Here is a 12,088-nt window from a genome sequence, read left to right on the forward strand (position 1 = left end):
TGCAGATGTATAGAACGTTGGTTCTGGAATACTGCGGTCAGTTCTGGTCGCCACACTACCAGAAGGACGTGGAGGCTTTGGAGAGAGTACAGAGGAGGTTTACCAGGATGTTACCTGGTATGGAGGGGCTTAGTTATGAGGAGAGATTGGGTAAACTGGGGTTGTTCTCCCTGGAAAGACGGTGGATGAGGGGAGACTTAATAGAGGTGTATAAAATTATGAAAGGCATAGATAGGGTGAACGGTGGGAAGCTTTTCCCCAGGTCAGTGGTGACGTTCACGAGGGGTCATAGGTTCAAGGTGAAGAGGGGGAGGTTTAACACAGATATCAGACGGACATATTTTACACAGAGGGTGGTGGGGGCCTGGAATGCGCTGCCAGGCAAGGTGGTGGAGGCGGACACACTGGGAACGTTTAAGACTTATCTAGATAGCCATATGAACAGAGTGGGAATGGAGGGATACAAAAGAATGGTCTAGTTTGGACCAGGGAGCGGCGTGGCCTTGGAGGGCCGAAGGGCCTGTTCCTGTGCTGTATTGTTCTTTGTTCTTTGTTGTTCTTTGAGCAGCAGCTTTGCCAGGCAGTGATGAGCAGTTGAACAAGTTCATTGGCCAACTTCCGCATTCAGTCTGGGGCTCTGATTGGTTGGAGGTGCAGAGTCCTTCCGGTCCTCCATAGTTCCCATTGGTCAATCCCCCGCAGACAGACAATGAGGGGCGGAGCCCCACGTGGGGGTGGGAGAGACTTTGCACTCCAGCCGCGCTGAGCTGTTGTCCAATGGGAAAGGCTGCAAGACCCGGACAGATAGTGGTCAGCGCGCCGGGTTTGTCCCGGGTCCTCACCCGCACATGCGCATTCCCCCAAAACCCCGCACATGCGCATTCCTCCCGAAACGAGCACATATGTGGTCCCGACTCACTGCCTCTCACCAGCTTCAACCAATGGGAAGAATTGGAGGACCGGAAGAAGACTTTGCTCTTACAATTAATCAGAGCGCAGGCCTTGTGTGAATGAAGGTTGAGCACCAGTCTAAAACTTCCTCTTGTCACCGACATCTGTGAGTAAAACACTTTCTTTTCTCTCCCTTTTCATTTCTTTTCTCATTCTGGGGGAAATTTGTGACTTGCAGCAACTGAAGGGAAAGGAAGTGAATCCAATCTGTATATTTCCACACGTTTTTGTCCAGTCATATAGACATATATCTGTCTGGCAGCCTGCATGGAGATTTACAGCTCTATGTATCCAGGACAGGAAACAGTGAGCGTGGATCTGTCAATCAGCCTGAATCAGCACCTTCAGGAGAATTGGGAGGGTGAATATTAGATACAACTGAGTGAGAATGGAGGGAGAGTGTGTGGGATGGAGTGGCATGATGGCACAGTGGTTAACACTGCTGCCTCACAGTGCCAAGGACCCAGGTTCAATTCTGGCCTTGGGTGACTGCGTAGAGTTTACACGTTCTCCCCATGTCTGCATGGGTTTCCTCCGGGTGCTCTGGTTTCCTCCCACACTCCAAAGATATGCAGGTTAAGTTGATTGACCATGCTAAATTGCCCCATAGTGTCAGGGAGATTAGCAGGGTAAATACATGGGGTTGCGGGGATTTGATGTAGGTGGGATTGTTGTTGGTGCAGACATGATTGGCCAAATGGTCTCCTTCTGCACTGTACGGATTCTATGAATTTCAGCTTTTGGGGAATGTGAGAGGAAAGAATATTCCATAGAAACTAAAATTATCTGTTCTGAATTGTTGTAAATTGTTCTCACAGGATATCAGAAGAGGAAGAATAACAGAAATCTGAAATATTACATCTAGATCTGACAGAGTCATATTCCTTGGGACCTGAATATTATCGGCCTATGAATCTAGAAGGAGAAATGTTTACTGTTCTGTCTGCTTCAAAAGATTTTAAGCATCAGTGTGACTGGAAAAGCACTGACACACACACACCTGAGTGAGTGTGTTCCAGTGAACTGACTGTAGAAAGAGCTTTAATTAGTTACACAGCCTGAAAAAAAATCACACCATTCACAGCAGCGAGAGACTGTACCCGTGTTGTGTGTGGGTTCAAATGATTTTCTGACCTGGAGAGATACACTGACCACCAAAACATGAATAATCCATGGAAATGTGTTGATTGTGGGAAGGGATACAGATTCCCATGTTTGCTGGAAGTTCATCGGCGCAGTCACACCGGGGAGAGGCCATTCATCTGCCCTGTGTGTGGAAAGGGATTCAGTGATTCATCAACCCTGCAGAGACACCAGCGACTTCACACTGGGGAGAGACCATTCATCTGCTCTCAGTGTGGGAAGGGATTCAGTCATGCTTCCAACCTGCAGACACACAAGAGAGTTCACACTGGGGAGAGGCCATTCACATGTTCTCAATGTGGGAAGGGATTTACTCAGTTGTCCACCCTACAGACACACCAGCGAATTCACACTGGGGAGAGACCATACACTTGCTCTCAGTGTGGGAAGGGATTCAGTGATTCATCCGCCCTACAGACACACCAGCGAATTCACACCGGAGAGAGGCCATTCATCTGCTCTGAGTGTGGGAAAGCATTTACTCAGTTATCTAGCCTGCAGAGACACCAGCAAGTTCATACCGGGGAAAGGCCATTCAGCTGCTCTCAGTGTGGGAAAGAATTTACTCAGTTATCCAACCTGCAGTCACACCATCGAATTCACACTGGGGAGAGGCCTTTCACCTGCTCTCAGTGTGGGAAGGGATTCACTGATGCATCCACCCTGCGGACACACCAGCGAGTTCACACTGGGGAGAGGCCATTCACCTGCTCTCAGTGTGGAAAGGGATTCAGTCAGTCATCCCACCTGCTGAGACACCGACAAGCTCACAAGTGATTAGAGGTTGGATTCTGCTGTTATTGTTTCCGCTCTCAATTACACAGTGGCACAGTGGTTAGCACTGCTGCCTCACAGAGCCAGGGACCCGGGTTCGATTCCCGTTGTGGTTAATGTCTGCATGGGTTTCCTCCGAGTGCTCTAGTTTCCTCCCACAGTCTGAAAGACGTGCTGGTTAGGTACATTGACTTGAATAGGTGCCGGAGTGTGATGATTAGGGGAATTTCACAGTTTCATTGCAGTGTAAGCTTTACTTGTGACTAATTAATTAAAAAACTTTATTTTGTTCATTCTCACAGATGGTCAATGGGGAGGGTCGGAGGGTTTTCGTTCTGCTGGACTGGCCGGTCTCACGGCTTTGCCTCCTGTGGGCTGATACTCTGTGAGCCTTGTTGCAAATACCTGGTTTCAAAATTCACGAGGATCACAGAGTAATATGGTGTTAGGAAGTTCAGAGATATTTAGTCAGCATTTCTGTTTGGAAACTCCCTAATACCTATCCAATTTCCTTTGAAATTGTTTATTGTCTCCATTTCTCCACCCTCGTAGGCAGCCAGTTCAAGGTCATTACCATTCACTGCATCAAAATATTCTTCCTCACATCCCTTCCTGCAAATCTGACCCAAGATCTTAAATCTGTGTCCCCCTCGTCCTTGTCCCATCAGCTAATGGGAACAGCTTTTCTTTGTCCACCTTATCTAAACCTGTCAGAATCTTGTCCACTTCTATCAAATCTCCCCTCAACCTCCTTTGCTCCAAGGGGAACAACCCCAGCCTGACATCGATAATAAAGAACAAACTAACAGAATATGTTAATACCTGGAATCAAATGGGAATGTTTAATTTCTGTTTTAAAGACATTGTGAATATATTGTCCTGGACAATAAAGGAATTGGAATAACTCACCTTGGATGTGGTTGAATGGAATATGTCGATCTGGTATCCACCTACAGTCTAGTGAAAGTCTGGCATGTGTCGATGGGATGAATAAATTGATTACTTTCTCTTGGAGATATTTACATGCTTGTGCATTGTTAGAGGGGGTTCAGGATAACCTGGGACTAAAAAGACTAATAGATTTAGAGTGAATATAGTATAGAAAAATCACAAAGTACCTGGAGTTACAAAGGTACTGTTTGCATAGAAATACATATAACCACTGTTAAAGAATTTAAGCATGTATTTTTTGAAAACATGATATATTAGTTTGTTAGTTTAATTAATTAACAATATTGTGAATAAATTGTTCTGGATAATAAAGGAAGTTGAATAACTCATCTTGAGTGAGATTGAATGGAATATATCAACCTGATATCCATCTACATTCTAATGAAAGTCTGGAATGTGCAGCTGGAAATCCCTCCCTCACAACACTATGGGTGTACCTACACCTCAGGCATTGTAGCAGTTCAAGAAGGCAGAATTGGGGTTGACCATGGCTGAGGCAGCCACATGAGAGAGAAACCAAAAGAGAAAATGCTGGTTAATCTCAGCAGGTCTGGCAGCATCTGTAAGGAGAGAAAAGAGTTGACGTTTTGAGTCCAAATGACCCTTTGTCAAAGCTCAAATGCAGAGAAAGTGGAAGATATTTATACTGCAGGGTAAGGGAATGAAAGATGAGTTATCGCCATAAAAACAAGGGGAAAGGCTGCTAATGGCAGTCCATCAAGAGAATAAAATATGTGAATGCCCCCCTCCCCCCACATCTTCATCTGTCCACAGCTTATCCTTTGATTTCAGCTTCTCTGCCGTTTGGCCATTCACACCTTTTATTCTCTCTCTGGACTGCCATTAGCAGTCTTTCCCTTGCTTTGTGGCTATGACTCCTCTTTCATTCCCTCACCCTGCAGTATAAATATCTCCCACTTTCTATGCCTTGAAGCTTTGACGAAGGGTCATGTGGGCATGTTAGATTTGGTTGTGGGAGAGCACTTTGGAGATAGTGACCACAATTCGGAGTCTTTTGTTATTGCAAGGGAGAGGGATAGGGCCTTATGGCAGGGCAAGGTTTATAATTGGGGGAGAGGTAACTATGATGCGATTAGGCAAGAATTAGGGGGCATAAGATGGGAACAGAAACTGTCAGGGAAAGGCACTAATGAAAAGTGGAACTTTTTCAAGGAACAAATACTGGGTGTCCTTGATAGGTATGTCCCTGTCAGGCAGGGAGGAAATGGCTGAGTGAGGGAACCATGGTTCACAAAAGAGGTGGAATGTCTTGTAAAAAGGAAGAGGGAAGCTTATATAGGGATGAGGAAACGAGGTTCAGATGGCTCGATTGAGGGTTACAAGTTAGCAAGGAATGAGCTGAAAAAGGGGCTTAGAAGAGCTAGGTGGGGGCATGAGAAGTCCTTGGCGGGTCGGATCAAGGAAAACCCCAAGGCTTTTTACTCTTATGTGAGGAATAAAAGAATGATCAGGGTGAGGTTAGGGCCGGTCAAGGACAGTAGTGGGAACTTGTGTGTATGGAGTCAGTAGAGATAGGCGAGGTGATGAATGAATACTTTTCTTCAGTGTTCACCAAGGAGAGGGGCCATGTTTTTGAGGAAGAGAAGGTGTTACAGGCCAATAGGCTGGAGGAAATAGATGTTCAGAGGGAGGATGTACTGGCAGTTTTGAATAAACTGAAGGTTGATAAGTCCCCTGGGCCTGATGAAATATATCCTAGGATTCTTTGGGAGGCAAGGGATGAGATTGCAGAGACTTTGGCTTTGATCTTTGGGTCTTCACTGTACACGGGGATGGTGCCAGAGGACTGGAGAGTGGCGAATGTTGTTCCTCTGTTTCAGAAAGGAAATAGAAATGACCCTGGTAATTATAGACCGGTTAGTCTTACTTCGGTGGTTGGTAAATTGATGGAAAAGGTCCTTAGGGATGGGATTTACGACCATTTAGAAAGATGCGGATTAATCCGGGATAGTCAGCACGGATTTGTGAAGGGCAAGTCATGCCTCACAAATTTGATTGAATTTTTTGAAGAGGTAACTAAGTGTGTTGATGAAGGTAGGGCAGTTGATGTCATATACATGGATTTTAGTAAGGCGTTTGATAAGGTCCCCCATGGTCGGCTTATGATGAAAGTAAGGAGGTGTGGGATAGAGGGAAGTTTGGCCGATTGGATAGGTAACTGGCTATCTGATCGAAGTAAGAAGTCTCACAACACCATGTTAAAGTCCAACAGGTTTATTTGGTAGCAAATACCATAAGCTTTCGGAGCACTGCTCCTTCGTCAGATGGAGTGGATATCTGCTCTCAAACAATGCACAGACACAGAAATCAAGTTACAGAATACTAATTAGAATGCAAATCTCTACAGCCAGCCAGGTCTTAAAGGTACAGACAATGTGGGTGGAGGGAGCATTCAACACAGGTTAAAGAGATGTGTATTGTCTCCAGACAATACAATAGCTGTTCTGTCTGGAGACAATACACATCTCTTTAACCTGTGTTGAATGCTCCCTCCACCCACACTGTCTGTACCTTTAAGACCTGGCTGGCTGTAGAGATTTGCATTCTAATTAGTATTCTGTAACTTGATTTCTGTGTCTCTGCACTGTTTGAGAGCTGACGAAGGATCAGTGCTCCGAAACCTTATGGTATTTGCTACGAAATAAACCTGTTGGACTTTAACCTGTTGTTGTGAGACTTCTTACTGTGCTTACCCCAGTCCAACACCGGCATCTCCACATCATATCTGATCGAAGACAGAGGGTGGTGGTGGATGGAAAATTTTCAGACTGAAGGCAGGTTGCTAGCGGAGTGCCACAGGGATCAGTGCTTGGTCCTCTGCTATTTGTGATTTTTATTAATGACTTAGAGGAGGGGGCTGAAGGGTGGATCAGTAAATTTGCTGATGACACCAAGATTGGTGGAGTCGTGGATGAGGTGGAGGGCTGTTGTAGGCTGCAAAGAGACATAGATAGGATGCAAAGCTGGGATGAAAAATGGCAAATGGAGTTTAACCCTGATAAATGTGAGGTGATTCATTTTGGTAGGACAAATTTAAATGTGGATTACAGGGTCAAAGGTAGGGTTCTGAAGACTGGAGGAACAGAGAGATCTTGGAGTCCATATCCACAGATCTCTGAAGGTTGCCACTCAAGTGGATCGAGCTGTGAAGAAGGCCTATAGTGTGTTAGCTTTTATTAACAGGGGGTTGAAGTTTAAGAGCCGTGGGGTTATGCTGCAACTGTACAGGACCTTGGTGGGACCACATTTGGAATATTGTGTGCAGTTCTGGTCACCTCACTATAAGAAGGATGTGGAAGCGCTGGAAAGAGTGCAGAGGAGATTTACCAGGATGCTGCCTGGTTTGGAGGGTAGGTCTTATGAGGAAAGGTTGAGGGAGCTATGGCTGTTCTCTCTGGAGCGGAGGAGGTTGAGGGGAGACTTTATAGAGGTTTATAAAATGATGAAGGGGATAGATAAAGTGAACGTTCAAAGACTATTTCCTCGGGTGGATGGAGCTATTACAAGGGGGCATAACTGTAGGGTTCATGGTGGGAGATATAGGAAGGATGTCTGAGGTAGGTTCTTTACGCAGAGAGTTGTTCAGGTGTGGAATGGACTGCCTGCAGTGATAGTGGAGTCAGACACTTTAGGAACATTTAAGCGGTTATTGGATAGGCACATGGAGCACACCAGGATGATAGGGAGTGGGATAACTTGATCTTGGTTTCAGATAAAGCTCGGCACAACATCGTGGGCTGAAGGGCCTGTTCTGTGCTGTACTGTTCTATGTTCTTTGACTCGAAACGTCAGCTCTTTTCTCTCCTTACAGATGCTGCCAGACTTGCTGAGATTTTCCAGCATTTTCTCTTTTGGTTTCAGATTTCAGCACCGCGGTAGTTTGCTTTTATCTGTTCCATACAGCCACATTTTCTGTTATATTTGAAGGACTGCAGATTGAATGTGAGGCATTATGGGACTGGATTATCTTGACCACATTCCTGTGACTGCTCAGTTATTGCAGTCACAGACCATTAAAACTACTTAGCAGGACCCCTCTTATCAGAACACAGGCAGCTGCACTGAGTAACCAACTGCTAACGGAATAGGCTGGGATGTGCTGGATATCAGAAAGTCCTGAGTCTCAAAACATTGGCTCTATTCTCTCTCTACAGACGCTGTTAGACCTGCAGAGATTTTCCAGCATTTCCTGTTTATGTTTAAGATTCCAGCATCCTCAGTATTTTACTTTTATGATAAAATGATGAGGTCTGATTGGAATCCCCACGACCCTCCCGCAAAACAGAGAGAGTGGTGGCAAAAGGGGAAAAAGGATAAGGATGATAAAGTCTGAGTTCTGATTCTCCGAGCCCATGTAGAATTAACAAAATGAGTGAACCAGTTTATAAAGAACAGAAGTTACCCATCCCAAACAAAAACTGATCAAATTGAAATAATTAGATTGAGGAATATAACAAAAACATTAATAGATGAAGTTTAAAATCAAGTTTGTTTTGTTGTTAGAGAACTTTTTTAAATTATGTAAAGTGATGTAATTAGAAACATAGAAAACTACAGCACAAAACAGACCCTTCGGCCCCACAAGTTGTGCTGAACATATCCCTACCTTTTAGGCCTACCTATAACCCTCCATCCTATTAAATCCCATGTACTCATCCAGGAGTCTCTTAAAAGACCCTATTGAGTTTGCCTCCACCACCACTGACGGCAGCCGATTCCACTCGCCCACCACCCTCTGTGTGAAAAACTTACCCCTAACATTTCCCCTGTACCTACCCCCCAGCACTTTAAACCTGTGTCCTCTCGTAGCAGCCATTTCCACCCTGGGAAAAAGCCTCTGAGAGTCCACCCGATCTATGCCTCTCAACATCTTATATACCTCTATTAGGTCTCCTCTCATCCTACGTCTCTCCAAGGAGAAAAGAACGAGCTCCCTCAGCCTATCCTCATAAGGCATGCCACTCAATCCAGGCAACATCCTTGTAAATCTCCTCTGCACCCTTTCAATCTTTTCCACATCCTTCCTGTAATGAGGCGACCAGAACTGAGCACAGTACTCCAAGTGGGGTCTGACGAGGGTCTTATATAGCTGCATCATTATCCCCGGACTCCTAAACTCAATCCCTCGATTGATAAAGGCCAGCACACCATACGCCTTCTTAACCACCTCCTCCACCTGCGGGGCCAATTTTAGAGTCCTATGGACCCGGACCCCAAGGTCCTTCTGATCCTCTACAGTACTCAGAGTCTTTCCCTTTATATTGTACTCCTTCATCCCATTTGACCTGCCAAAACGGACCACTACGCATTTATCTGGGTTGAAGTCCATCTGCCACTTCTCCGCCCAGTCTTGCATCCTATCTATGTCTCTCTGTAACTTCTGACATCCCTCCAGACTATCCACAGCCCCACCAACCTTCGTGTCGTCGGCAAACTTACCAACCCATCCCTCCACTTCCTCATCCAGGTCATTTATGAAAATGACAAACAGCAAGGGTCCCAGAACAGATCCCTGGGGCATACCACTGGTGACCGACCTCCATTTAGAAAAAGACCCATCTATACCCACTCTCTGCCTCCTTTGGGCAAGCCAGTTCTGGATCCATAGGGCAGCAGCCCCTTGGATCCCATGCCCTCTTACTTTTTCTCGAAGCCTTGCATGGGGAACCTTATCGAACGCCTTGCTAAAATCCATATAAACCACATCTACCGCCTTCCCTTCGCCAATGTATTCAATTGTGTGCCAAGTTTTTTCTGCTCACTCCCCACCCCTTTAGGTTGTTTAGAAAAGTTAACCCTTTCAGCAGACAGTTGATTTGTTTTTGAATTACCCAGAAACTCGTGTCTGTGGGGCGGCACGGTAGCACAGTGGTTAGCACTGCTGCTTCACAGCTCCAGGGATCTGGGTTCGATTCCCGGCTTGGGTCACTGTCTGTGTGGAGTTTGCACATTCTCCTCGTGTCTGCGTGGGTTTCCTCTGGGTGCTCCGGTTTCCTCTCACAGTCCAAAGATGTGCGGGTTAGGTTGATTGGCCATGCTAAAATTGCCCCTTAGTGTCCTGAGATGCGTAGGTTAGAGGGATTAGTGGGTAAAATTTGTAGGGATATGGGAGTAGGGCCTGGGTGGGATTGTGGTCGGTGCAGACTCGATGGGCCAAATGGCCTGTTTCTGCACTGTAGGGTTTCTATGATTTCATATTTTAGTTTATAATTGAGGATTTAGGGGAACCAGTTAAATGTGGAAATTTTAAGTGTAGTCTGGAGGAATTTGGAATAACTGAGAATTTTATCATGTTGTCACCTCAACCCCAGATAAAGAGCAAGATTTTGCAGGTGGTAACGTGTTTGGGATTTTAAATCAACAAAGACTAGAAGTTGTTTATAAAATCAGGCCTTGGAAGTTGGCTGAAAAAAGGTTAAGTTATAATGAAGGATCTTGTATCTTATTTTAATCAAGGGTTGTGAGCTTGTAGTGCACTGTCGCTTTAAGACGCTATAGCTGCTAGAAATAATTTCTTGTTTGATATTTACGAGCAATGAGAACTTATGTATTTCATTTGTTTTATATGGATGTTTGTAGATGTGTTTTATCATTGTTCTGGGCTACATTTGTTAAGGTTTATCTTTCTGAGGAAATAACCTTATCTTGAGTCTTTATTAAAGACATTTCTGGAAGTTTAAAAACAGAACAAAGTTTCTTTGTTGGTTAAAAAGAAAAAGGAGGCTTATGTTCGGATGAGACGTGAGCACTCGGGTAGTGCACTAGAAAGCTTTAGATTGGCTAAGAGGGAGTTGAAGAGCGAGCTTAGAAGGGCTAAAAGGGGACATGAGAAGACTTTGGCGGATAGGGTTAAAGAGAATCCTAAGGCGTTCTATAGGTATGTCAAGAACAGAAGGTTGGTTAGGGCAAGTTTAGGGCCAGTTATAGATGGCAGAGGGAAGTTATGTGTGGAACCGGAGGAGATTGGTGAAGCATTGAACCAATATTTCTCTTCGGTGTTCACGCAAGGGGACATGAATATAGCTGAGGAGGACACTGGGTTGCAAGGGAGTAGAATAGACAGTATTACAGTTGATAAGGAGGATGTGCAGGATATTCTGGAGGGTCTGAAAATAGATAAATCCCCTGGTCCGGATGGGATTTATCCAAGGATTCTCTGGGAGGCAAGAGAAGTGATTGCAGAGCCTCTGGCTCTGATCTTCAGGTCGTCGTTGGCCTCTGGTATAGTACCAGAAGATTGGAGGTTAGCGAATGTTGTCCCATTGTTTAAGAAGGGGAACAGAGACTTCCCCGGGAATTATAGACCGGTGAGTCTCACTTCTGTTGTCGGCAAGATGTTGGAAAAAATTATAAGGGATAGGATTTATAGTTATTTGGAGAGTAATGAATTGATAGGTGATAGTCAGCATGGTTTTGTGGCAGGTAGGTCGTGCCTTACTAACCTTATTGAGCTTTTTGAGAAAGTGACCAAGGAGGTGGATGGGGGCAAGGCAGTGGACGTGGTATATATGGATTTTAGTAAGGCGTTTGATAAGGTTCACCATGGTAGGCTTCTGCAGAAAATGCAGATGTATGGGATTGGGGGTGATCTAGGAAATTGGATCAGGAATTGGCTAGCGGATAGGAAACAGAGGGTGGTGGTTGATAGTAAATATTCATCATGGAGTGCGGTTACAAGTGGTGTACCTCAGGGATCTGTTTTGGGGCCACTGCTGTTTGTAATATTTATTAATGATCTGGATGAGGGTATAGTTGGGTGGATTAGCAAATTTGCTGATGACACCAAAGTCGGTGGTGTGGTAGACAGTGAGGAAGGGTGTCGTAGTTTGCAGGAAGACTTAGACAGGTTGCAAAGTTGGGCCGAGAGGTGGCGGATGGAGTTTAATGCGGAGAAGTGTGAGGTAATTCACTTTGGTAGGAATAACAGATGTGTTGAGTATAGGGCTAACGGGAGGACTTTGAATAGTGTGGAGGAGCAGAGGGATCTAGGTGTATGTGTGCATAGATCCCTGAAAGTTGGGAATCAAGTAGATAAGGTTGTTAAGAAGGCATATGGTGTCTTGGCGTTTATTGGTAGGGGGATTGAATTTAGGAGTCGTAGCGTTATGTTGCAACTGTACACAACTCTGGTGCGGCCGCACTTGGAGTACTGTGTGCAGTTCTGGTCCCCACATTACAGGAAGGATGTGGAGGCTTTGGAGAGGGTGCAGAGGAGGTTTACCAGGATGTTGCCTGGTATGGAGGGGAG

General features: G+C 45.2%; 1 protein-coding gene across 1 annotated transcript; it reads left to right on the forward strand.

The window, feature by feature from the left end:
- The first annotated feature begins 704 nt into the window (after nt 1-704).
- On the forward strand, nt 705-4,149 carry LOC144510340 (uncharacterized). Its single transcript, XM_078239780.1, has 2 exons — nt 705-1,057; nt 1,770-4,149. The coding sequence occupies exon 2, from the start codon at nt 2,113-2,115 to the stop codon at nt 2,869-2,871; it is 759 nt and encodes a 252-aa protein (XP_078095906.1). The 5' UTR covers nt 705-1,057; nt 1,770-2,112; the 3' UTR covers nt 2,872-4,149.
- Nucleotides 4,150-12,088: the final 7,939 nt, after the last annotated feature.

Source organism: Mustelus asterias, chromosome 23 (genome assembly GCF_964213995.1).
Source record: "Mustelus asterias chromosome 23, sMusAst1.hap1.1, whole genome shotgun sequence".
In the NCBI taxonomy this organism is placed as follows: Eukaryota; Metazoa; Chordata; class Chondrichthyes; order Carcharhiniformes; family Triakidae; genus Mustelus; species Mustelus asterias.